General features: G+C 44.3%; 1 protein-coding gene and 1 long non-coding RNA gene across 2 annotated transcripts; one reads left to right on the top strand and one right to left on the bottom strand.

Annotated features, from left to right (window-relative positions):
• The first annotated feature begins 1,482 nt into the window (after positions 1 to 1,482).
• aldh1l2 (aldehyde dehydrogenase 1 family, member L2) lies at positions 1,483 to 22,178 on the top strand. The gene is made up of 23 exons (XM_082510827.1): positions 1,483 to 1,754; positions 4,046 to 4,190; positions 9,555 to 9,789; positions 11,855 to 12,020; positions 12,180 to 12,281; positions 12,840 to 12,929; positions 13,012 to 13,146; positions 13,331 to 13,456; positions 13,568 to 13,659; positions 15,405 to 15,552; positions 15,648 to 15,767; positions 15,861 to 15,988; positions 17,467 to 17,617; positions 17,703 to 17,773; positions 17,881 to 17,986; positions 18,074 to 18,161; positions 18,505 to 18,598; positions 18,669 to 18,768; positions 18,967 to 19,065; positions 19,178 to 19,343; positions 19,868 to 19,973; positions 20,060 to 20,259; positions 20,614 to 22,178. The coding sequence occupies exons 1-23, from the start codon at positions 1,707 to 1,709 to the stop codon at positions 20,667 to 20,669; spliced, it is 2,772 nt and encodes a 923-aa protein (XP_082366953.1). The 5' UTR covers positions 1,483 to 1,706; the 3' UTR covers positions 20,670 to 22,178.
• Positions 7,772 to 9,514, bottom strand: LOC309692401. The gene is made up of 3 exons (XR_014272300.1): positions 9,183 to 9,514; positions 8,994 to 9,077; positions 7,772 to 8,698 (listed from the first exon to the last, which is right to left on the bottom strand). It is a non-coding gene; the product is annotated as an uncharacterized lncRNA (long non-coding RNA).
• Position 22,179: the final 1 nt, after the last annotated feature.

Genomic DNA, 22,179 nt, shown 5'->3' with positions numbered 1-22,179 from the left:
ACTTTTTAATGTCTACAGTCTCAGATCAACACGGCCCTTCCCTTCCCATATTAGATTCTTGATGAATGTGTGTTGTTGTTATTCAGCCTGGTTCAATGTGCCCCTTTTTAACTTTGAGCACCCGCCCCTTTAAACCTCTCTGCACATCCCTGCGTACTGGTCCAGGTCTGTGTGGGTGAACATATTCCAGTCTGTGTTTTTAAATCTGTCCTGGAGCACTGCGTCTGTCCCCTCTGGCCACACTTTAATTGTCCTCACAGCAGGTTTCACACGTTGGATGAGTGGTGAATACCGAGGTGTAAGGAACAGGAAGAGATGGTCCGATTGTCCAATGTGGGGGAGGGGTGTGGCTTTGTAGGCTCCAGCCAGGTTGGAATACACATGGTCTAAAGTCTTATCTCCTCTGGTGTGGCAGGAGACATGTTGGTGTGGTTGAGGTCGCCAGCAACAATAAAAGCAGCCTCGGGGTGTTTATTCTGGTGTTTGTTAATGGCTGCAGAAAGTTCTTTCATGGCCAACCTATCATTAGCGTCGGGGGGGGGGGGGGGGGGATATACACGGCAGTGAGTATGATAGAGGTGAGTTCTCTGGGGAGGTAATAAGGTCTGCATTTGACCATTAAAAACTCCGCATTAGGTGAGCAGTGACTCTCAGTAGTAGTGGAGTTCATGCACCAAGCATTGTTAATATAAATGCACAAACCTCCACCTCTGGTCTTGCCGGAGGCATCTGCGGCTCGGTGTGTGTGGCGTCCTGCTAACTCGATAACATTGTCCGGGCAGCTGTTGTTCAACCATGTTTCGGTGAAAAACATGACATTTTTAATGATGTTATTCATAATAATAACATCATGATGTTATTCATAATAATAACATCATTAAAGGCAGTGCTGTTTTTATCACTGTACTGGAAAAAGTGCTCTTATACTAATAGTAAGACTTTAGGCTGACAGCATGCAGTCTGTTGGGCAGCTTTAAGACGGATTGCACTGCCCTTTGCCGCTTACAGGAATAAATGAGTGCTTGATCTGCCAGCAGCCTGTGTCAGTTTGAACCTGTGCTGGCCAGCTGTTTGATTAGAGCCTGTTCTACGTGGGAGTTTGGGCAGGTGCACAGCAGAGTAGATATTTTGGGCTTTTTCAGTGTTTGTTTGACAGATACACAGAGAAGGGACAGGAAAACGTATTTTTGGTTTTTCTGATGTGAATTATGGTCAATATCTTTTTCAGAGGTCCACAGTTTAGCTTTTGGCAGAATTTATGACAGTAACTGAATCTACACAGAGATAAACATGTATGTATACTATGAACATGTATGTATAATTCGCTTAAGTCATTCACAATCCCAGACTAAAGCAACGTATAACGAGCTCAATGAGCAATAACCATGAGAAGGACGAATTCCCACGCGTGACCGCGCCGGCAAGGAGGTAAAATAAGCACCACGGGAACGCGCACGTCCGGTACAGTAGGCAGGACGTACCGCGTCTGCTGCCGTCGAGTATAAGCTGGCTGTGACGAGCCCACACCACGGTCCGCCGCTGAGTCTGGCTCACACGGGCAGCATAAGGTGCAGCGTGTGAAGACAGGAGCGCGCCTACATCAGCTGGGGGCTCTGAACATCCGGCAGCGTCTCGATTTATTGTCGTTTCTATTGCATTGAACACACACGCGCGCATATAGATTAAAAACAAACAACAGCGCCATTATGTTGTGGACGGCGAGTCAAGTCTTGAGGAAATTCTCCACTTCATCCGTGAGTAACGTTGCAAACAATCACCGGGGTTTGATGCGTGAGCTGCTCTGATTGCGCGAACATCGTTTCTCTAAATGTGTCTGTGTAGCGCTGAACGCATGCAGCGGTCTGCGGGTCATGAGGAGGACTGAGCCAGGCTCGGGTCTGACTGCACTCATTCTTAGTAAGTCACTCAGCTGCTGTATTTTCAGCCAACACGGGAAAAGATGGTGCACACTTTGCCACGTTACGGTGTCAACGGCGCCCTCCTCCTCTGTTCCTCCCGCTGCGCGCTCGGACGGAGCTGGCCTTTACTGTACAATATCTGGAGGAGTTGCATCATCATCACAGGAGGCTCACAGTGTACTGGCTGGAGCCCGGCTTACTTACGACCCTGCTGGGCTGAAAGAGGCAGCATCAGACGGGCTCTTTCATTTCTTATCTATTTACCGTGTCGCTTGGAAGTTGCTGTGCAGCAGCAGCCAGACCTGTCAAATGTGCACTTGACAGGATCTTACATATGTGCATGGGAAACCTGAAACCTCCATGCTTAACACATGAGGGGGAGGTTCTGGCATGCACTTGTCACTGCTGGGTAAGGGTTGTAATCTTCATCAGCCATTAGCTTTTCTCTGAGCTGCCTTTAGCCAATAACAGAGTTAAAGGCCACTAAGACCGCCAAGGGAGGTTGAGATTTAAGGATTTCTCACATATGCAATGAACAGGTGTAAAATAAAATATTACAAGGGTCTGACAAAAAGTCAATAATATGTAACTTCAGGGAAAAAAAGCTTAATGATGACGGACATTTGCCCTGGTTGTGAAAAGTTATATTATGGGAAACAGAAGCAAAGAGGTTTCTGCTGCCCCAGTTTGACTGTCAGTTTAATCAGAAACTGCTGTGCTGTTAAAACTTGTGAGCTCGCCATCGTTTCTTTATATTTTGCTTTCAAAAAGTTTTAAAGTGGTCTTGAGTTATAGTTTTCCAGGCTCTTTGGAGGTCTTTCAAAGTCCTTCTTTGGACATTGGCCACATTTTTACTCATTTTCAGTCCAGTCATTAAACCTGACCATTTCAGAGCACTTTGTTTGTCAACTTGAATCAGTCAGGCATGGACAAAGGACCAAATTCAAGAGAAGAATGGCTGAACCCATTTTAAACTGCATGTTTAGGCATAAAAGAGTATGTTGCACCAACAAGGTGGTTCCCAAACAGCTGTTAGCCAGAGAAGTGGGATATCTCTGTAGGTGCACTGTGTTCTTAAAAAACAAGACAAACAAGCAGGCATAAAAGAGTATCTGCAGCAGATGACCAATATCTGAATGTTAGTTCTGTAAGAAAATGATCAAATCCTGCACACAGCACCTAATAGTGCGCCTGCCCTGCAGTTGGTTCGTCTACTGTTTTCATAAACCTGATGAGAAATAGTCTCAGTGGAATCGTGGCTGTCAGGAATCCATTGTTAAGGATGGAAAACAGGGAGAAAAGGATGAAGTATGCAAGAACTGGACTGACAGTAATTGTGGAGGATGAATACAGATTGGAGATTTTTGCTCAAACTTTAGTCAGTATATACAGAGGTGAGTATTCAGTCATGTTTAAAATACTCGGGGCTGCGTTCCAGCCGGTGGACACAAAGTACTGTCAGAGTTTGGTCCAGCGTGCGGTCACATCTGGGAAGTGCCTGGGAACAGCTTCATTTTTCATGATCCCTCGCACACGACATATACTGGATATTAAACACACTATCAGTCATGGATGGGCCGTCCCAGAGCCTGGGCCACCGCCTTCTTCTCCTCCTGATTCTTCTTCTGATTGTTGTTGTTGAAGAGGTTTGACTTCATCATGACCGAGAACAGAACTAAAGGAAACCCGCCTCCAAAGAAGAGCTTTGGAATATCTTTCATGAAGCGTAGAGAACAATTACTGATGATTATTTAACGACATACAAGAATTCCTGCCTAAGCGAGTTCAGGCTGTGTTGAAGAATAAAGGTGTTCCTACCAAATATTGGCTTTCCTGTTTCTTCCACACAACTGTTTTTTTCTATTTATGTTTACAAATTTGTTACAACTATTTTTGCCAGTTACATTCCAAGAGAAAAGAGGTGTGGCTTAAGACCTTTGCACAGTACTGTAGGTCAAAGTAAAATAACTGCTTACTGGAAGTTGCATAAAATCTATTGAACTGTAGTGAAGTGTCTAAAGTCTTCTTCTGCAGAAAGACTAGGGCATGAGCATTTGCAGTGTTTCCAGTATGTCTGATGTGCTTTCAGTGAAGTTGAAACTTGTGTGTTTTTGCTCCCTTTACAGCATCATTACCAGAACAAGTTAAAGCTAGCAATTATTGGCCAGAGCCTGTTTGGTCAGGAGGTCTACAGCAACCTGAGGAAGCAGGGGCACAAGGTGGTGGGTGTGTTCACGGTCCCTGACAAGGATGGCAAGGCTGACCCCCTGGGTAAGTTTCCTGTTCATTCACAGGTTTCTCTCTGACATGTCAGATACCAAACTTTCAACATTGCTGTCTTCTTGTCCTCCCAGTTTGCTATTATTATTTTTAATAGTGGGGCATTTGGAGTCACTACTTCTTCAGTTGGTAAAATAAACACCTAAGAACGATGGAAAAGCGTTGTGTTCTACAGTACAAGGAAATGTTTCATTATCAACCCAACTATCAAACAGGCTGCCTGGGCTTGTTTTGTCATTTTGGCCGTAAAATTACAAATTAATTCTCATCTTATAGGAACCTTTAGAAATCTAGCCAGAGCTGCGTTTCTGCCTGTGTTCAGACTCTAGTACCTTGTGAAGGCTTTGTGCTACTGATAGAATAATATCCCCATAAAGCCTGTTTTCTCTTCTTTTCGAAACACTTTGAATTTTGTCTCCAATCGCCAACAGAGTCGTGGCTTTTCAAAGAGCCTCGCCACAAAGGTTTGAGTCAGTTTGTGTCACACTTTGTAGAAGTGGAGGAACTTAAAGTTTGTTCATGTAACCCATAATTATCTAAAAGAGGTGTTTGGATCCACCTTAAGAATACAGGTCTAGTTCTAGCTTCTATTTTAATTCCTGAGCTCTTCAGTTGTGTTTTCGTCTGTTTGGTGCTGAGTAGGTGTTGAGTTGAAATGTTAAATGTTTGTCATTTTTATGTTTACCATTTGTACATAGTATTAAAGAATTCTTTCTGTCCTCCCCTCCCCAGATCCTTAAGATTCTGGGAGGGGGGGTGGTAGTGTTTTTATCACAGTAACACCCTTGTTTGATGTTAGCAAACCTCCTCCCCTTTGTATGGCTTCACTGTGTTATCTAGGGTGAACCATCTAGGGTGTGGGGAGACTACCCTCTTTATGACCAAGGATGTTCCTACTGTGCTTTTATGTTATATGACCCTTTGATCAGCAGGAACACACACACACACACACACACACACACACACCCAGTGCCTTGTCTTTGTAACCAAGGGGGGTTACGGGGGAAGGTATGTGTTGTAAACTATTGTTTATTGTGTGAACGTTGTCAATAAAAGGGAGCGAGAGGGGGCCGAGAGAGAGAGGTTATTTGTGATGAGCTGAGATACCGACAAGGCCTCCCTTGCAAGTAAAACGATCGATCGCCGTTGCCTTGTTTTTCTTTCACGGGAATAAGTTCTGGGATCAGCGTGGTCTGACTTTAGACCCAACAGTAGGTAGTTTAGCAGTAGGGCTGTGCGATATGACCAAAATCTCATATCTCGATATCAGACATCTATCGTCCGATAACGATATAAATCACAAAAATGTAACATTTTCTGTAAATTCTGTGAATCTCGGGCAGCTCGACCTGCGTGAAGTGTTTCCTGCTGGGCGTCATGTAGCTGGAGTCGAGTGTTTTAACCGATGCATGAAACGATACATTTTTAGACATGAGTTGTAACGGCGCCGTTTTCTTTGTGAGTATTTATTACACGGCGTGCTGCGGGGAAAAGCCTGTTCTAACGTTTGAGTCTAAGGGTTATTTTTTAGCACCTGGCGGCTCTTTTTTACTTCTCATCTGTAAATAATCTGCATCTTTCACGTGATTCAGTTTATTTTGAAAAGTCTCAACAGGATCTTGAGCTTTATTGTGAAAGGTTTATGTGGAAAATAAACAAGCGGACACGCGATGGTTTTACCCTCGTTGTTGCTAACGACAACGCATAAAAACAGGCGCTTGTCCATCCTTAGTGTGGTTATATTAAATATAAGAGAAAGAGAGAACTTTAACTAATGAATACAGCCACTACAGGGACATCAGAACCATGAAAAATATCGCCGTAAACCGTTTATTTTGTGACACCACGAAACAAACGACAGCGTAAAATGAAACGATAGATGTTTTTATATCGTCATCCGATATATATCGTTACATCGAGCAGCCCTATTTAGCAGTGCCAAATGTTCAGCTGAGACTACGACAAACGTAGGCTGTAAAATCAAAATAATGTGCTGTAATAAATTCACATGAAGGGCAGGCTATGCTACTCCTTTCAGTTATTATTGCAAATAGGGAAACTTCTTTTTCCTCGCCCCTGATTAGATCATGTAATGCTTAAACATTTAGATGCTTGTACGTGACAGCAGCACTACTATTTAAAGTTCAGTGTTAATCAGACTGTGTAAACTTTGAAATCACATATAACATTACAAATAAAAGAGATTACAATTAGAATCTGCATAAAACTAATAACAGCCTGTAGGTGAGATGAAGCTCTGTCCCTGGTACTAACTGTGGGTCACCAGAGGCCTGTGCTGCAGCTGAGGTAGATGCGTGTTGACTACAGTGCTCCTGGACAAAGACAGGCCTTTATTCTGCATTAGTTGCGGGATAGGGGCTCCATTGTCTGTGTGAGGAGAGGCCCTGTGTGGCCCAGAGATGTAACTCTGAGGTGAAAAGTCTGCAACAGGGAGGGTGCGCTTTGGTGATGCCGTCTCACCACGGAGCATCATCTGCTGCCTCCTGGCTTCACCTGTTGTTGAAAACTTAATTTCTTCTTCTATGGTTCATAACCTGGAGCAGATCTCTACATTGCATCATCCCACTGTTTGTATATGTTTGAGTTTTTTTCAGTTCAATTTGACTTACATAGCACCAAATCACAACAAAAGTCTCCTCAGGGTGCTTGATATTATATTATATTATATTATATTATATTATATTATATTATATTATATTATATTATATTATATTATATAGTTTTGAGATCCCTTCCCAGACGCCTTAACGCCCACTCACATCCTGGGCCATCTGACCTCAGGAATTCGCATGATAAGGTGGGGCCAGGTTTCACAATGAACCCACCTGAAACTCTGGCTGATTGGGACCCACGCCCAGTTTCACACCTTGGCTCAGGCGATTAGAGGATCATCAGGGGTCCTTTTGTCCCTCTGTGGGGAGAAACTCCCACTAGGTTTATATCTGGGACTCTCCACCATTTGACCTTAGAACTGAAGAAGCTTCTCGGATGAGAGGTGAAACGTCTTCAAGCAACTTAAAGAAGTCCAGACGCTTTTCTTTGCAAGCTCCTTTGACAATAATATAGTATAGTAGTCTTTCTACGATAATGGAGAAAAAACCTCAGATGACCCACTATGAGCAAGCACTTAGCAACAGGGGGAAGGAAAAGCTTCCTTTTAATAGGAAGAAACCTCTGACAGCACCAGGCTCATGGAGGGGTCGCAATCTGCTGTGACCAGTTAAGGGTTGGGGGGACGAAGACTAAAGGATCCTTTTGGGCAGAAGTAGTTTTCATAAGAGTTTGTGGTGTCATTGTTAGCATCTTGTGGCATCCGTGTAAAGTAATGAGCATGATTTAGGACTGAAGGGGAGTACTCATGCTTACCTGGTGCACTTATTACAGGCTGTGTTGCAGCGTAAAGAGTCCTCCTCGACACCTCACTGTTAATCTGTTTTTTCTTTTTCTTTTGAAGCATCTTCACACAAAGCCACTTAAACATTTTTATATATTATCCTGAGCAGTTCATTGCATGTGCAACAAGTATGTATGAATTTTTACATGTCACGCTTCTCAGGCAGCTTTCAAGTCTCCACAAGTTGATTTTCACATTGAAATGAACATTTCAGTTAGTGTTATCTAATCTTTGCTAGTGCTAGATTAGCAGCGGGACAAAGTTGGCAAATGCCCAGGAGCAAAAGAGCCTCTGACGATCACTGTTTGCATAGTCTGTAGGATTAAGATAAGATAAGATAGAACTTTATTAATCCCTCGGGTGGGTTGCTCTGGGAAGTTCGATTTCCAAAAAGCACAGCACCGACAGAAGTTACAGAATATCATATATATATATACACACACACACACACACACACACACACACACACACACATATATAAATACAGAGACAAATATAAATAAAATATACAAAGGGGATAAATAGAATAAATAGGAATAAAAATAAAAATACAAGTGAATGAATTGCACATTTCAAGTATTGAGTCTATTGCACTGTTGACTATTTACAAAAGTATTGCACAAGGTATTGTACAGTGAGGTGAAGAGGCACTACAGCTTAGTTGTTCCCCCCTCCTTTGTCCTCCTGTTTCCCCTCCCTCTCCCCTCCAGAGAGGAGTTAAACAGTCTGATGGCGTGTGGGACAAAGGAGTTTTTAAGTCTGTTGGTTCTTGTCTTGGGGAGAAGCAACCTGTCACTGAACAGACTCTTCTGGTTGTTTATGGCCGTGTGCAGAGGATGCCCAGCATTGTTCATAATGTCCATCAGTTTTTTTTAGTGTCCTTTTCTCTGCCACTGTCACCAGAGTGTCCAGCTTCATGCCGACCACAGAGCCAGCCTTCCTGATCAGTTTCTCCAGCCTGCATGAGTCCTTCTTTGCTGTGCTGCTCCCCCAGCACACCACAGCATAGAAAAGTACTCCAGCAACCACCGACTGGTAAAACATCCTCAGGAGCTTCCTGCAGATGTTAAAAGACCTCAGCCTCCTGAGGAAGTACAGTCGGCACATTACAAATGCAAATTGTAATATCTCAAATTGCCTTCAAGGGCCTTTAAAGCCAAGTTTAAATAAATAAATGACATGATACATTTTAAGGAATTAATTTTAAAAGTAAAAGGTTTCTGGTGTAGCAAGTGGATATTTATGTTTTTACATCTAATCAGGACAGAAAAATGACTTTTTAAGGGTTATATGTTGAACAATCAAAAGTCCAGTGCAGCAGTGTCCCTGTTACATGATGCAGCATCTTTTTATCCTAACTTTTAAACACTCCAACACACCAACTGTTCCTCTGTTCCCACGGCGGCCGCCAATCAGGGGCATTTGTTCCATGTCACTTCCCATCTCTTTATTTTATTCTCCGGCTAAAAACAAAAGGGTTTATATTTAAATGAAGGTTGACGTTAAATTAAAATATATTGTTGGTCACAGTTTATAATAAACTGATTGTAAATGCATTATTTACTTACAGTGTCTTCAGACTGTGGTTTTCCTTCATCTTAAGCTGTGCCAGTGTTGTCTTCTCCAGTTATTCCAGGAATTTAATTTTAAGTCACACTCCTTACAGATTATCTGATGTCCTTCTGTGCATCAAAATCTCTTCAAAGACATACTTTGTAAACACTTTGCCTGCCACAGTAGCTGTGTAACTGCAAGCCACTTTGCAGCCAGCTCATCCTTTCATTCGTTGTCTGATTTAATCCATTTTATAGTCTTTGTCTTTTCTAAACTTGCAGTATTTAATTTCTGACATACACTTAGACTTTTAGCTCATTACTCAGGACCTCCATGAAGCCGTGGCGTTCAGGACTGCATCCCTAAAATGTCCTCTTTTCTCTTAGCGGTGGCGGCAGAAAAAGAGGGGACACCTGTGTTCAAATTCCCACGGTGGCGGGTTAAGGGGAAACCCATCCCAGAAGTGGTGGATGCCTACAAGGCGGTGGGTGCTGAGCTCAATGTCATGCCCTTCTGCTCACAGTTCATCCCCATGAACGTCATCGACCACCCAAAGCATGGCTCCATCATCTACCACCCCTCCATCCTGCCCCTGCACAGAGGAGCCTCAGCAATCAATTGGTGAGAAAGAAGGGGGTTCGAAAGGAGTTTGTTTGACAGCTTGGGATATGCTGGTGATACTGGTACACTGAACAAAGTGGATTTAATTATAAGGAATATAAATATTCTGTCCTATCAAAAGACAGGAAGGCTTAAGAAATGAGCCTTCCTGTCTTGTCAGAGGTTATTTTGGGGAAAAGACCCAACAGAAACAGAGCGACCAACAACGAGTAATCCCAATAAGGCAGAAAGTATCTCCATCAATTGTTGATGGGAAACTGGTCTCAGAGCTCACTGAGAGAGAGAGAGAGAGAGAGAGCTGTGCAGGAAGTGCGTTTATTATTGTGATGGAAGCAAGGGGATCCACACTTTGTTTCCATAAAGTATCCTGATTACATGTTTTTGCAGAAGCTGTTTGCCTGCTCCTTGATCTGTTGTTGAAATTGGTTTATTCGCTTTTAGCTGAGATTCTGACATTCCTGTGGATACCACACGTCTATATTTAAATAACAGATCTGGCGGTACATCCCATTAAACCCGATGTCCCCCCCGGTACTGGGGGCGTTGGGGCTTAAACAATAAACAACAGGTTAATTGTTGTTGTTAATGGCCTTGTTTAGCATGAATGGCCATGTGGGAGGGGTTTATCAGTAGGAAAAGCTGTAAAACTCATGAAAATACAGTTAAAAGTCCAAAATGTATTCTTGTGCTTTTTTGCAGAGATCAAACACGTTAAGAATTATAAATGGCTTCAAGCGCACATTCAGGCCTGTGAGACTCATTTACACACTCATCCGTCTCTTTGTGCACCTGGCCTTTGCCAAAACACCTGCAACCTTTGGAACGTCTTCCCCCATCCTTCCTTACGTAATGGTACGATCCCAGTCTGTCTGTGCATGTGATTGGCCCACCTTTGCCTGTATGGACTCCCAGCAGTGCTGAAGCTTTGGCTCCAACATGCAAACAGTCCATGAATAACTGACATGTGTAATTATGTTTGCCACCCCTGGTCTGGTAGGTTTAAACCTGCGATGTTTGACCTCAAACTCGAAGCAGCCTGGCTTTCTTATCTCTTCTACTTCCAACAACAAATCTCAACCCAAGAAAGGAAAAGTCTCCAAGCTCCTCCTTCATGAAAAACCCCAAACTCTCATGTTAAGTGAGGTTTCGAACTTATTTTCAGCACATCAGTGATCGACAAAGAGCACAGAGACAGTTACAGTTTGCCCGAGCCGAAGGCTGAGACTCACCATAATGTAATGCTGGCTCAACAGGAGCATGAGTTATAGGTGTTGCTTTCTGCAGAAATCTTTCCCACGAGTTTCTTTAACTTAGCAAAGAGGCTAGCTAAGAACCGTCCAAAGCTCAAACTGTTCAGTGCAACTATAAATGTAGTTATGTATAAACATACTTTGATTAAAAAGAAAAACACTGCTCACCATTTTTCTCTAAGTAGAAAGCGATCGTTTTAAGGAAAGGACTGTTGAGAACATTTTCTTAGTAACATTTCAGCAGGCAGTAAAATATGGTATTTAACAGACCGCTGGGCACCTCTGCATGCATCTGTAATAGAACAACACAGTCGGGTCGATGTGTTTCCTGGTTTGACTGTCATAAAAAAGCTATGGGCTTGCTGGTGGTGGAGCGGTGTGCCATCAAACCTTCCTCATTATGGAATCCTTCCTTTCCTGGTTAGCTTTCTCCGCGTGCAGAGGCGCTGACACTTCAAACTGAGCACGAGCCAGTTTAGCAGAAATGCTCACCCTGAAACAATAAATCAAAGATAATCAAATTTGTCTCTGTGTGGAACCTTTATGGTTAAAGTTGTCATGCAGTACAGCTGTCATGTCACACAGTCAATGCGCTGAGTTGCCTTTAATAAGAAACCTGTTGCCCATACAACCTTAACGATGGCTTCTCCCCACTTTCTCTGTATTGCACCTTTAAAGGGCTCCCTGATTGTGGTTTTTTCTGGTTTCAGGATTAACTGTTAGTACACTGTAATGGTCTACTTTATAGCCTTTATCTGTTCTAAATATAATTGTTTAATGACACAGCTCTTTGTTTCCCTTTTATATGTCACCAGGACTCTGATCCATGGAGATAAGAAAGCCGGCTTCACAGTGTTCTGGGCTGATGATGGACTGGATACCGGACCCATCCTGCTGCAGCGCGAGTGTGATGTCGAGCCCAATGACACTGTGGACACACTGTACAACCGCTTCCTCTTCCCCGGGGGCATCAAGGCTATGGTAATCACATGGACCTCAGTATAATGAAAAGGACTAGTTCTAATCATTTGAACCTTCAGCATATAAACCTACATTGCACTACTCCACCAACCCCAATGTTTGTGCTTGTGTTTGAACTGAAACACTGAGCTGTCACCTGGACTCTGTTTCTTGGTGCAGGTGGAGTCTGTGCAGCTCATTGCTGATGGAAAAGCCCCTCGGACTCCTCAGCCAGAGGAAGGAGCGAGCTATGAAGGCATTCAGAAGAAATCCAACGCCAAGGTGAACGTTAGACGGCAGTCTGAGATCAGGCACTACATCATATCAGGAACGTGCATCGGGTCTGGATTGCCATCAGGGGTGTATCCAGACCTTCAGAATGACGGTCTGAATATTATTCCTGCACAACAACTGTGTATGAGTCGGGTTGTTCGGCTTTATAATAGCTTACAAGAAACACTGATAGAGTCTATCATTTATACGACCAAGCCCAAGTTAACCCCTCTTTACACATGCAGCTCGTACTCTGAACAGCTGCTCAGTGTAATAACTCTCTCACTGGAAATTTCCTATTAGCTGTGCAAGTGAGACTGGTTTGGGGTGGGTCTCCCTGTAACGTGAAAGCGCGAGGTGGAGCTGATCTTAGCTGCTTCCTGATTTGTCACATGGAGAGATGTTTGCTTGCAGCTATTACAAATGTGCTATTCCTGGAGCAGTCTCGTTTTCTAGCATCATTTTTCCACGTGTTGCTAAATCGGAGGCCGTCAGCTGACCTTCCTTCTCTTTCTCAGAAACGTAGCTCAGGCACTGTTTACACTGGCTTCTTCTTGTGTCCCCCAGGTGAATCTGGCACAGCCAGCCGAGGCGATCCACAACTGGATCCGTGGCCACGACAAAGTCCCCGGTGCTTGGACGGTCATTGATGGCCAGGTGTGTTTTCCAGAATGACTGAGCAAAGATAATACCAAACATTCTGGATGTATTTTAAAATCTTCTCTGGGTCTGTCCTCAGTCTGTGACCCTTTATGGCTCCTCCATGTTGGGGGGGTCTGTACCCGAGGGCCAGCCGCTGGACATCGAGGGGGCTTCTCAGGCTGCTCGTGTCACCAAAAACGGGCTCGTCCTGTATGGAACTGACGGCAAAGCTGTGAGTGACCTTATAAAACAAATAACTGAGAGCAAACAAAAGCCGAGCTGGATGAGTGTGTCGGTGCCTCTATTAGCTATCAGACAGTGAACTCCAGAGGCAATAAGGTTAACTCAACCACAGCTGACTGAATCAAATGCACTGCCAGCATGCCTGTTTCATCTTTACTCTGTTTGTGCCACAGCTCCTAGTGAAGAACCTGCAGTTTGAAGATGGGAAAATGATTCCTGCTTCCAAATATTTCTCTTCCGGAGAAAGCGCCAGTGTGGAGCTGACCGATGACGAGAAGACAATGGCAGAGGAGATCAGGGCAAGTGAACCCCTGTGTTATCTGATTCTTTTTAGCCTGCTGTCTCCCAATAGACTGTAAATGATTTAAATGAAAGACATCAGCCCATTTAAAACATTTTTTTTACTGCAGAACATCTGGAAGGGCATCCTCAGCAACGTGCCAGCCATTGAGGACACCACAGACTTCTTCAAGTCCGGCGCCGCCTCCATGGATGTGGTCAGGTGAGACGGATCAGTGCAGGGACTGCTCAGAAATGTTTTACCTCTTCTTGTTATCCACAGGTGGAGCAGTCTTTTCATTTTACAGATACAATTATGTCATGTATTTTAAGTTGTGCTGAAGATGGCACGCTCAGTTTCTAGTCAGCTCCGTTATACTGAGTTTAGGCCACATTTAAAATCTCAGATCTTTGGGCTCAAATCCTGAATTCACTTTAAAAAAACACAGTCTATACAGAACACTGTGCAGCTAACGCCTTCTTTAAATTTGTTATGGGTAAAAGATACTGGCTTATATCAGAAGTAACCTCTAGAATAAATGCATAGTATAGCTTTTATAAAGAAAACACCATGAAAAACCAACTGTGTGCACATTTCACACAAAAAAGAGAAAGTCTGCATAATTTCAGGCTCTGATTCAATAACTGAATTCTACATTTAAAAGTTATTTCAAAGCAGATGTTTCAGTCCAGAGTACCTTTTTCCGACTTTTCCAACCTGACCAGTAAATCTTCATTTTGATATCAGTTATTGTGTTTGTTTGTATATGTCGGGGTTTTTCCACTGTGGACATTGGAAACCACTACAGACTGTATATAAACAATGGACATAGCCACCCTGTTATCATTAATTGCTTTCAGATGCAGTTTGAAGCCTCAGCATGAGTTTAGCTGGTTGGCTTCATAAGCAAGCTGCGTTCATAAACAGTCCTCTGGTTTATGAACGCAGTTCCTCTAGTGGCCACTAGAGGAACTGCGTTCATAAACAGTCCAACACACAGATGCACGTAATAAAATACTATCATTTTACTCTCCGAGAGCACAGCGTCTTTGGAATGGATTCAGCCAAACAGGAAGTCACATTATTTCACAGATAATTCCATTAAAAATGCTTCACAAGGCACCAGCGCAGTGAGGCCACAGCTCCCTGTGTGAACATCTGTCAGTCAGATTTGACAGATGTTTTTTTGTGTTAGCAATAAAAATCATTCACCTCACAGCTGTTATGAAGGGGTACACTATCCAAAGAGCCTAAAAGCTTTTTATACTGGACTACAAACATGGTTTTAATGCTGTGTTTGGGCATTTTAACATGGGTGTTTGTGCAGTTCCTCTAGTGGCCACTAGAGGAACTGCAGTTTTTTTGTTTTCTTTTCAGAATCAGAATCAGAATCAGAATGGGTTTATTGCCAGATGTTGAGGTTTACAACATTAGGAAATTGCTGCGGTGCTTCAGTGCAGACAATAAGGTAACGCACTGAAGCACCAGGGCATCCATACGCGGCGCCATCTTGGTGTAGCTGAGTTTATGGATTGGCTGCATTTTTTCAGGGCTGTCTGCCTGGGGTAACCACACATAAATGTCTGCTTTTGTAATGTTAAGTGTCCTGTTGTGATTTGGCGCCATATAAATAAAATTGAATTGACAGCTGAATTGCATTGAATGGAATTGTAGCAATTGGAGAGTCTCCTGATACCAGTCTGGATAATACAAAAACCCTGACCCAGTCTCACTGCCAACAATGCAGCTTTAACACACACATTTATATGTGAATAATACATGAACAGAGATATTACATTCGAGGTGATTGGTTTATATCTCGCGCCCTTTAACCAGACAGCAGGAGCTTGGTGTGCGTGTCTCACCTTTAGTTGTTAACATGAATGTGAGTTCACCAAGCAGAAACAAAAGCTTATAAACGTGTAAAAACGCAGTGTGTGATAAAGAGCTGTCCTCACTGTGTGCAGACTGGTTGAGGAGGTGAAGCAGAAGTGTGCTGGCGTGCAGCTACAGAATGAGGATGTGTACATGGCCACCACATTCCAGGACTTCATCCAGATGTTTGTCCGCAAGCTGCGAGGAGAGGACCAGGAGGAGGAGCTCGTCGTTGATTATGTGAGTCTAAATCCGAGCTAAAGCAAAATCAATCAAGTAACGAGGGGAGATCCCGTCACTCAAACCCAGTTGGGGTTTTCTCCATTGTTACCTAGGCAACCAAAGACGTAAACAACATGACAGTGAAAATGCCATATCAGTGTTTCATCAACGGCAAGTTTGAGGATTCAGAAAATGGAAAGACCTATGATAGCATCAGCCCCACTGATGGATCCGTGAGTCACATGACCACACTCACTATGCTCAATGCACAGATTTTCCATGCCATGTTCACTGGATCATGTTTGACGATCTCAACCTTCAACCAGGTGATCTGTAAGGTGTCTTATGCCTCAGTGGGTGATGTGGACAGAGCTGTGGCTGCTGCCAAAGAAGCTTACGAAAATGGGCCCTGGGGCAAGATGAACCCCAGAGACAGAGGAAGTCTTCTTTACAGGTGAGTACCTCCCTCTAGAGGATTACTTTGGGGTTGCAGAAACATCAGAACTGTGGAGGGGGGGGGTTTGGGGGAGAATCTGATCTAGATTATCATATTAAGATTTGGGACACATCGTCAGTAGTGGACCTTGGATTCATCGGGTGTTGCCAAGTTGGCATACCACAGCTTCTTACGCTCAATTGCTGCCTCCCATGGTACCGTCAGCTCAATGACGTACGCAAGTTTTCAGGAGTTAGACCAAAGGACGAGGTCTGGTCGCAAAATTGTTGTTATGATCTCTGCGGGAAAAATTAGCCTCTGATCCAAGTCCACTTGCATCTGCCAATCCCTGGCAACCTTCAGCGGGCCCAGGTCTGGGTTGAGGGGCTCGTCCTCGGCTTGTCTCCTTCCTGGATAAATGTTGATGAAAACTGACGCTCCTCTTGGTTCGTGAAAGGTTGAGCGTTGATGGATTTTCTTTTGCGCTCAACTTTCTCGGCTAGACACCTGAGAACCTGGTTGTGTCTCCATGTGTGTCTGCCCTGAGTAAGGCTAGTCCTACAACCAACCAAGATGTGCTTGAATGTTGCTGGGACTGTACACAGGGGGCAGGATGGGTCCTTTCCAAACCACAGCTGCAGATTTATTGGGGAAGGCAGCACATCGCATGTCGCTCGGATGATGAAACTTAGTCTATTAGACTCCATGTCCCAGATTTCACTCCATGAGAGTTTCCTCTTTTCCACACTCTCCCAATTCATCCAGCGACCCTGCTTGGCCAGCGCTATGGCTCTGGCATGTCTGGCTGTTTCCTCCTGTCGCTGCACCTCCGCCACCACCATTTCCCGACGTTCGGTTACAGATACCTGTTGCCACTGAGGTGTTACTGCGCCAAGACCAAATCCTCCTCTGCCCTGTTGGACGTGACCCACCACGTCACGATGGTGAAGAGCAGATTTCACCTGTAGCACCGATGTGGCCGGGGTCCACTTCCTCCCCGTTGCTAGGGTGGGAGCAGTGCCTCCCACTATGGGGTCCCGGGAGTCCGTGAGTGACATCTCAAGCCTCACTTGTGCACATTCAAACTCCTCTACCAGGCTAGAGATAGGCAATGACAGTATCCTGTCGCTGTAGAGTCCAACGCTGCTGGGGCACTTGGGAAGTCCGAGCCACTTCTTAGCGTAGGAGCTCACTAGCCTCTCTAGTCGATTGGCATGATTGAGTGAGACCTCGTACATTGTCAACGGCCACAGTAGTCTGGGTAATAACCCAAACTGGAAGCACCAGAGCTTCAGTTTCCCTGGGAGTGCAGTGTTGTTAATCCGCTGAGGTCATCCGCCAAGTTCTGCCTTAACTGTTCTAGTTGCCACGTATCACTGAGGTCTGCATCGTCCCACTGTCCCAGGCTCTTTATGGGCTTCTCTAAGACTGTTGGAATTGGTTCTCCACGGATATAGAATAGATATAGAGAGTTAACATCGAGCTCCTCCCTTCAGGCTTGCTGACCTGATGGAGGAACATCAGGAGGAGCTGGCCACCATCGAGTCCATCGACTCAGGAGCCGTGTACACGCTGGCCCTCAAGACACATGTCGGCATGTCCATCCAAACCTTCCGTTACTTTGCTGGCTGGTGTGACAAGATCCAGGTAGGTGAAGGTTTCTCAGGGTTTGTGTGTTAGTGGCACACAACCTAAGCTCTTCACTTCAGCACACTCTGTCTGTTTTCTGCAGGGTAAGACGATTCCCATCAACCAAGCCCGGCCCAACCGCAACCTGACCTTCACTAAGAAAGAGCCTCTGGGGTAAAAGCTCTGCATTCACTAACCTGAACCTAATTATCCTCAGCTATTTAGACAGTATACGCATTTCTGTGGATTTCACTGACTGAAGAGCTTATTTCCTGTCACAGTGTGTGTGCCATAGTCATCCCGTGGAACTACCCTCTCATGATGCTGGCGTGGAAGAGTGCAGCTTGCCTGGCAGCTGGAAACACGCTGGTTCTCAAACCTGCACAGGTGGGTTCATTGTTCCTCGTGCTGTGTACTGTTTCAGTTCTTCCTGGGCATTTTATGTGTTGTAATGATTATTTTTGATATTTACAGGTCACTCCACTGACGGCACTAAAGTTTGCTGAGCTTTCAGTGAAGGCAGGCATCCCAAAAGGAGTCATCAATATTTTACCAGGCTCTGGTAATGAACAGTATCTGTACAGTTTAAACAGGCTCTTTTTGGTTATTCCTTCTTTAGGGAAAGTTCTCAAAGATCAGCGCTGTGAGCACTTCAGTCCTTCTCTCTGTGCTTCATTTGCATCGTTTTATTTGCCTGGAGAGCTAAAACTGTACGATCACAGCAGGGAAAAAGGAGCATTTGTTTGTCCTTCAGCCTGTGTGGATTTTTGTGACTACAACATTAGAAATAGCTGTAGGCAGAACTACTCACAGCACGTGTAGAAGTGTCCAGTTGACTGCAGCACATGTGGAAGATTGTGTCATCCCCCTGGGCTCTGTCACGTGACCTTCTCGATCTCCTCCAGGTGGCGTGGTTGGACAGCGTCTGTCCGAGCACCCAGACATCCGCAAGCTGGGCTTCACCGGCTCTACGCCTATCGGCAAACAGATCATGAAGAGGTAAAACCCGGCTGACTCTTACAGGTCGCACACCACAGCTGCACAGTACTTTACTCTCTCTCTCTCACAGCTGTGCAGTCAGTAATCTGAAGAAAGTTTCTCTGGAGCTCGGGGGGAAGTCCCCCCTCCTCATCTTCAGTGACTGCGACATGGATAAGGCTGTTCGCATGGTGAGGGAACAACGCTCAGGGAACCAATTTGTGATATTTTGTAGACCAGTTAGTTGTGCATATAAATATTAATTATGAATAATCACGAGACAGTTCGGTTCCTTTCAAGGTTCTGGTGTTGGTGAGATCCTGAAACGCCACAGAGTGTGACTGAAATGGCACACTGATGCTTGTGTGTTTGTGCGTGCTGCCTCACAGGGCATGAGCTCGGTGTTTTTCAACAAGGGCGAGAACTGCATCGCTGCCGGCCGTCTCTTTGTGGAGGAGTCCATACACGACGAGTTCATTGACCGAGTGGTGAGTGCCGAAACAGCCATCATGTGACTTTAGAAGAAGCAGAAGAAGCCAAACCGGCATTATTAGCTGTCAGAAAAATCATAATCCTGTCTTTACACCCTCTCCTTAAAAGGTGGAGGAGATCAAGAAGATGAAGATCGGAGACCCCCTGGATCGCTCCACAGACCACGGCCCACAGAACCACAAAGCCCACTTGGACAAGCTGCTGGAGTACTGTGAGATCGGGGTGAAGGAGGGAGCCACACTGGTGTACGGAGGCACACGGGTCGACAGGCCAGGTAGAACACGCCCCTCTCTGGAGGCTAAATGGCTGCTACACTCGTCCTCTGTTGTTTTAGTCCTTGAATACTGCATGTAAGAACAGAAAGATGATTTTCATTACCAATTTAATGTCTCATCTAAAGATTGTTTCTCTTTCAAAAACCAGCCAAATAACTGGGAGCATGAAGTTGGTGCAGAAAAAGCACAAATCGGATTCTAATATATGAGCAAGTTAGGTTGCACCAGCACTGACTGTGGAATCAGTACATTCAGGCCTTATCATGGAATATTCAAACAAACTATTATTTGAAATCTTGAAACCACAGTATAGATTTATAGTTTTCACATGGTCATTGATACCAAATCTATTTTTCCAACATCCATTATGAGCCTGTCACAATAAAAGCACCTGACAGGGCTCAGTCATGGAGCACGAATTCATTTTTTAAAATGACATAAAACAAGAAAGGTCAAATAAAACAGTAAAGCTGCTGTAACGCAGTTCATCAGAGCGTGATTATGGGCGCCCGTCTTCCTTCAGGTTTCTTCATGGAGCCCACCGTGTTCACTGATGTGGAGGACCACATGTTCCTCGCCAAAGAAGAGTCCTTTGGTCCCGTCATGGTGGTGTCCAAATTTAAGGACGGGTAAGTCGAGGGTAACGAGTATCACACCGTAGAGTCGTGGCTCGGTGTTTCATATCCTCGCTCTGCTCTTTTCCTCCAACCTCCAGAGATGTGGACGGCGTGCTGCAGAGAGCCAATGACACGGAGTACGGTCTGGCTTCAGGCGTGTTCACGCGCGACATTAACAAGGCCATGTATGTGAGCGAGCGGCTGGAGGCTGGAACCGTGTTTGTGAACACCTACAACAAGACTGATGTTGCCACACCTTTTGGGGGTTTCAAGCAGTCAGGCTTTGGCAAAGACCTCGGTGAGAAGACAACTGGAATTTATTACATTTATTTAATATTATATTCAAATTTTATTTGTCACACACACAACCATACACAGTATGACATGAGGTGAAATGCTTGTAGCTGTGCGATGCAATGCCTGACCATTAAATGACAGTGGTTTTACAGTATTTACAGGTTATACAAAATTTACATGAGTAGGGCTGTTTCAATTCTGACTTTTGAATTGATGCTAGCTGGCGTGGTGGTCACGCTTACTGATAAGCTTCTGTTATTCAAAGTAAATATATGACGTTATTATAACTCCTTTTTTTAAAGTAGGAAACCTTTTGTCCCACAAGCTTTTAACAAGTTGTCGTTTGTGTCCACAGGTGAGGATGCTCTCATGGAATATCTCAAGACCAAAGCAGTGACAGTGGAATACTGAGGCTCACAATCTCCCAATGAACTCTGAACAAGAACAGGAACTCAGTGTGTGTGTGTGTGTGTGTGCAAATGGTTCAGAGCATGTGTACTGTATGAGTGATGGGGGAAAGCTTGGTTGACCTTGAGGTGGACAACATGCCTTCTTTGTTTTGCAGCCATGTTTCCACAGCTGGTCCCTGAGGAGCTGAGCTGCTCCTGGCTGTACTTTTAAAGATGTAAAAATAATTAGCACAGCAAAAAATCTAAACACTATCAGTTATCTTCACTGATTCGTCCAAACGTCATGCTGCCTTCTTCATCCCTTTAAGACCTTTTTAAAATGTTTTTTACCTTTCTCTGGTTTTTCATTCTTGGATCACCTGATCTGTGTACTGCCATCAGGGTGCCGTGTGTGCTGGATGCCTTTCGGCTCACGTTTACTCACCCACGAATACTGCAGCTTTGTGTAGGCTGCAAACAAAATAGCAATATTAAACATCCATACTGGTCCGAAAAATGGGGATGTTTGAGTCTAGAAAGCAGCATTAAAATAGCTTTACAAATTTTCAGGAAGCTTCCTGATCAGCGGTGCTCAGCACACAGTTCTGGAACAAGGCTAGGAAAACAGAAGACACGTAAACCGTGTGAGAAGCAGGATAAACTGAGGCCAGCGGTTTGGACAGACGTCGATCTCTTTGGCTGTAAATGTAAACCTTTCTGTGTTTCTGATCAGACCCAGAGATCTTTGATGAATGTTAACGATGAAAACAATGTATAAACTGATTTTAAGCTTTCAGATTTTAGTTAGAACAAACTACATAAGAGCTCAGAGACTGGAGTGTGTAATCCAGAGCAGTTAAGTCACGTTTTAAGTTCCTTTCAGCTTTTCCTCGTGTTTCGGGTCATTTTCTTTGGTTCGCTGCGTCACATCAAACAATCCTGATTTCCTGAAATGGTTGCTTAGCAGCTGAATTTAAAATGTCAAAGAATCAATGTGAGATATTTCTAAGCTGTGATGAACCGCCTCGAGCTGGGTGCTGCATTAGAACTGAGCTAAGCCAGTATTTAACGTCAGTGTTAGTTTAGCTGTTTACATCACGCCCGTTCAGACATCCTGACACATCCACTCGGTGTCCAAACGTCACTTTCTGTGTAAATACTTTTTTAAACAGGTTAAAAAGACTCTTTGATACATTTTGACCTTGTATTTGTGAACTGCAGCAGGACTATGTAGTGTTCTCTATTCATTAAAGTACACCAGCCAGATGTTTTATACATCGATCATGTGACAAAGTCGTAAACTTAATTTTCTAATTATGCCACATTGTCAGTGAAGGCAGCGCGGGCTACGATGCAAATGTTTCTCAGTCTTTATGAGAGCGATCGTGTCAATAAACAGTAAGGCTCCAGAAAGCTTGGTGTCCATTTGACTTTGTAATGCTGACGTTGATTAAAGGCGCTGCGCAGCAACACTCGTTTCAGTGTTTTATAGGATGGACCACGATCTGATGATCAGTCATTAAAAACTGTTG

Source organism: Aulonocara stuartgranti (genome assembly GCF_965226115.1).
Source record: "Aulonocara stuartgranti genome assembly, chromosome: 17".
Classification (NCBI taxonomy): Eukaryota; Metazoa; Chordata; class Actinopteri; order Cichliformes; family Cichlidae; genus Aulonocara; species Aulonocara stuartgranti.
Note: the sequence above shows the minus strand (reverse complement) of the source record. Positions and strands in the feature narration are given on the sequence as shown.

Coding starts and splice junctions, on each gene's coding strand:
- aldh1l2 (XM_082510827.1), top strand. CDS start 1,707: ATGTTGTGGACGGCGAGTCAAGTCTTGAGGAAATTCTCCACTTCATCC. Junction 17,774..17,880: donor ACTAAGAAAGAGCCTCTGGG/GTAAAAGCTCTG, acceptor TTCCTGTCACAG/TGTGTGTGCCATAGTCATCC. Junction 17,987..18,073: donor TGGTTCTCAAACCTGCACAG/GTGGGTTCATTG, acceptor TGATATTTACAG/GTCACTCCACTGACGGCACT.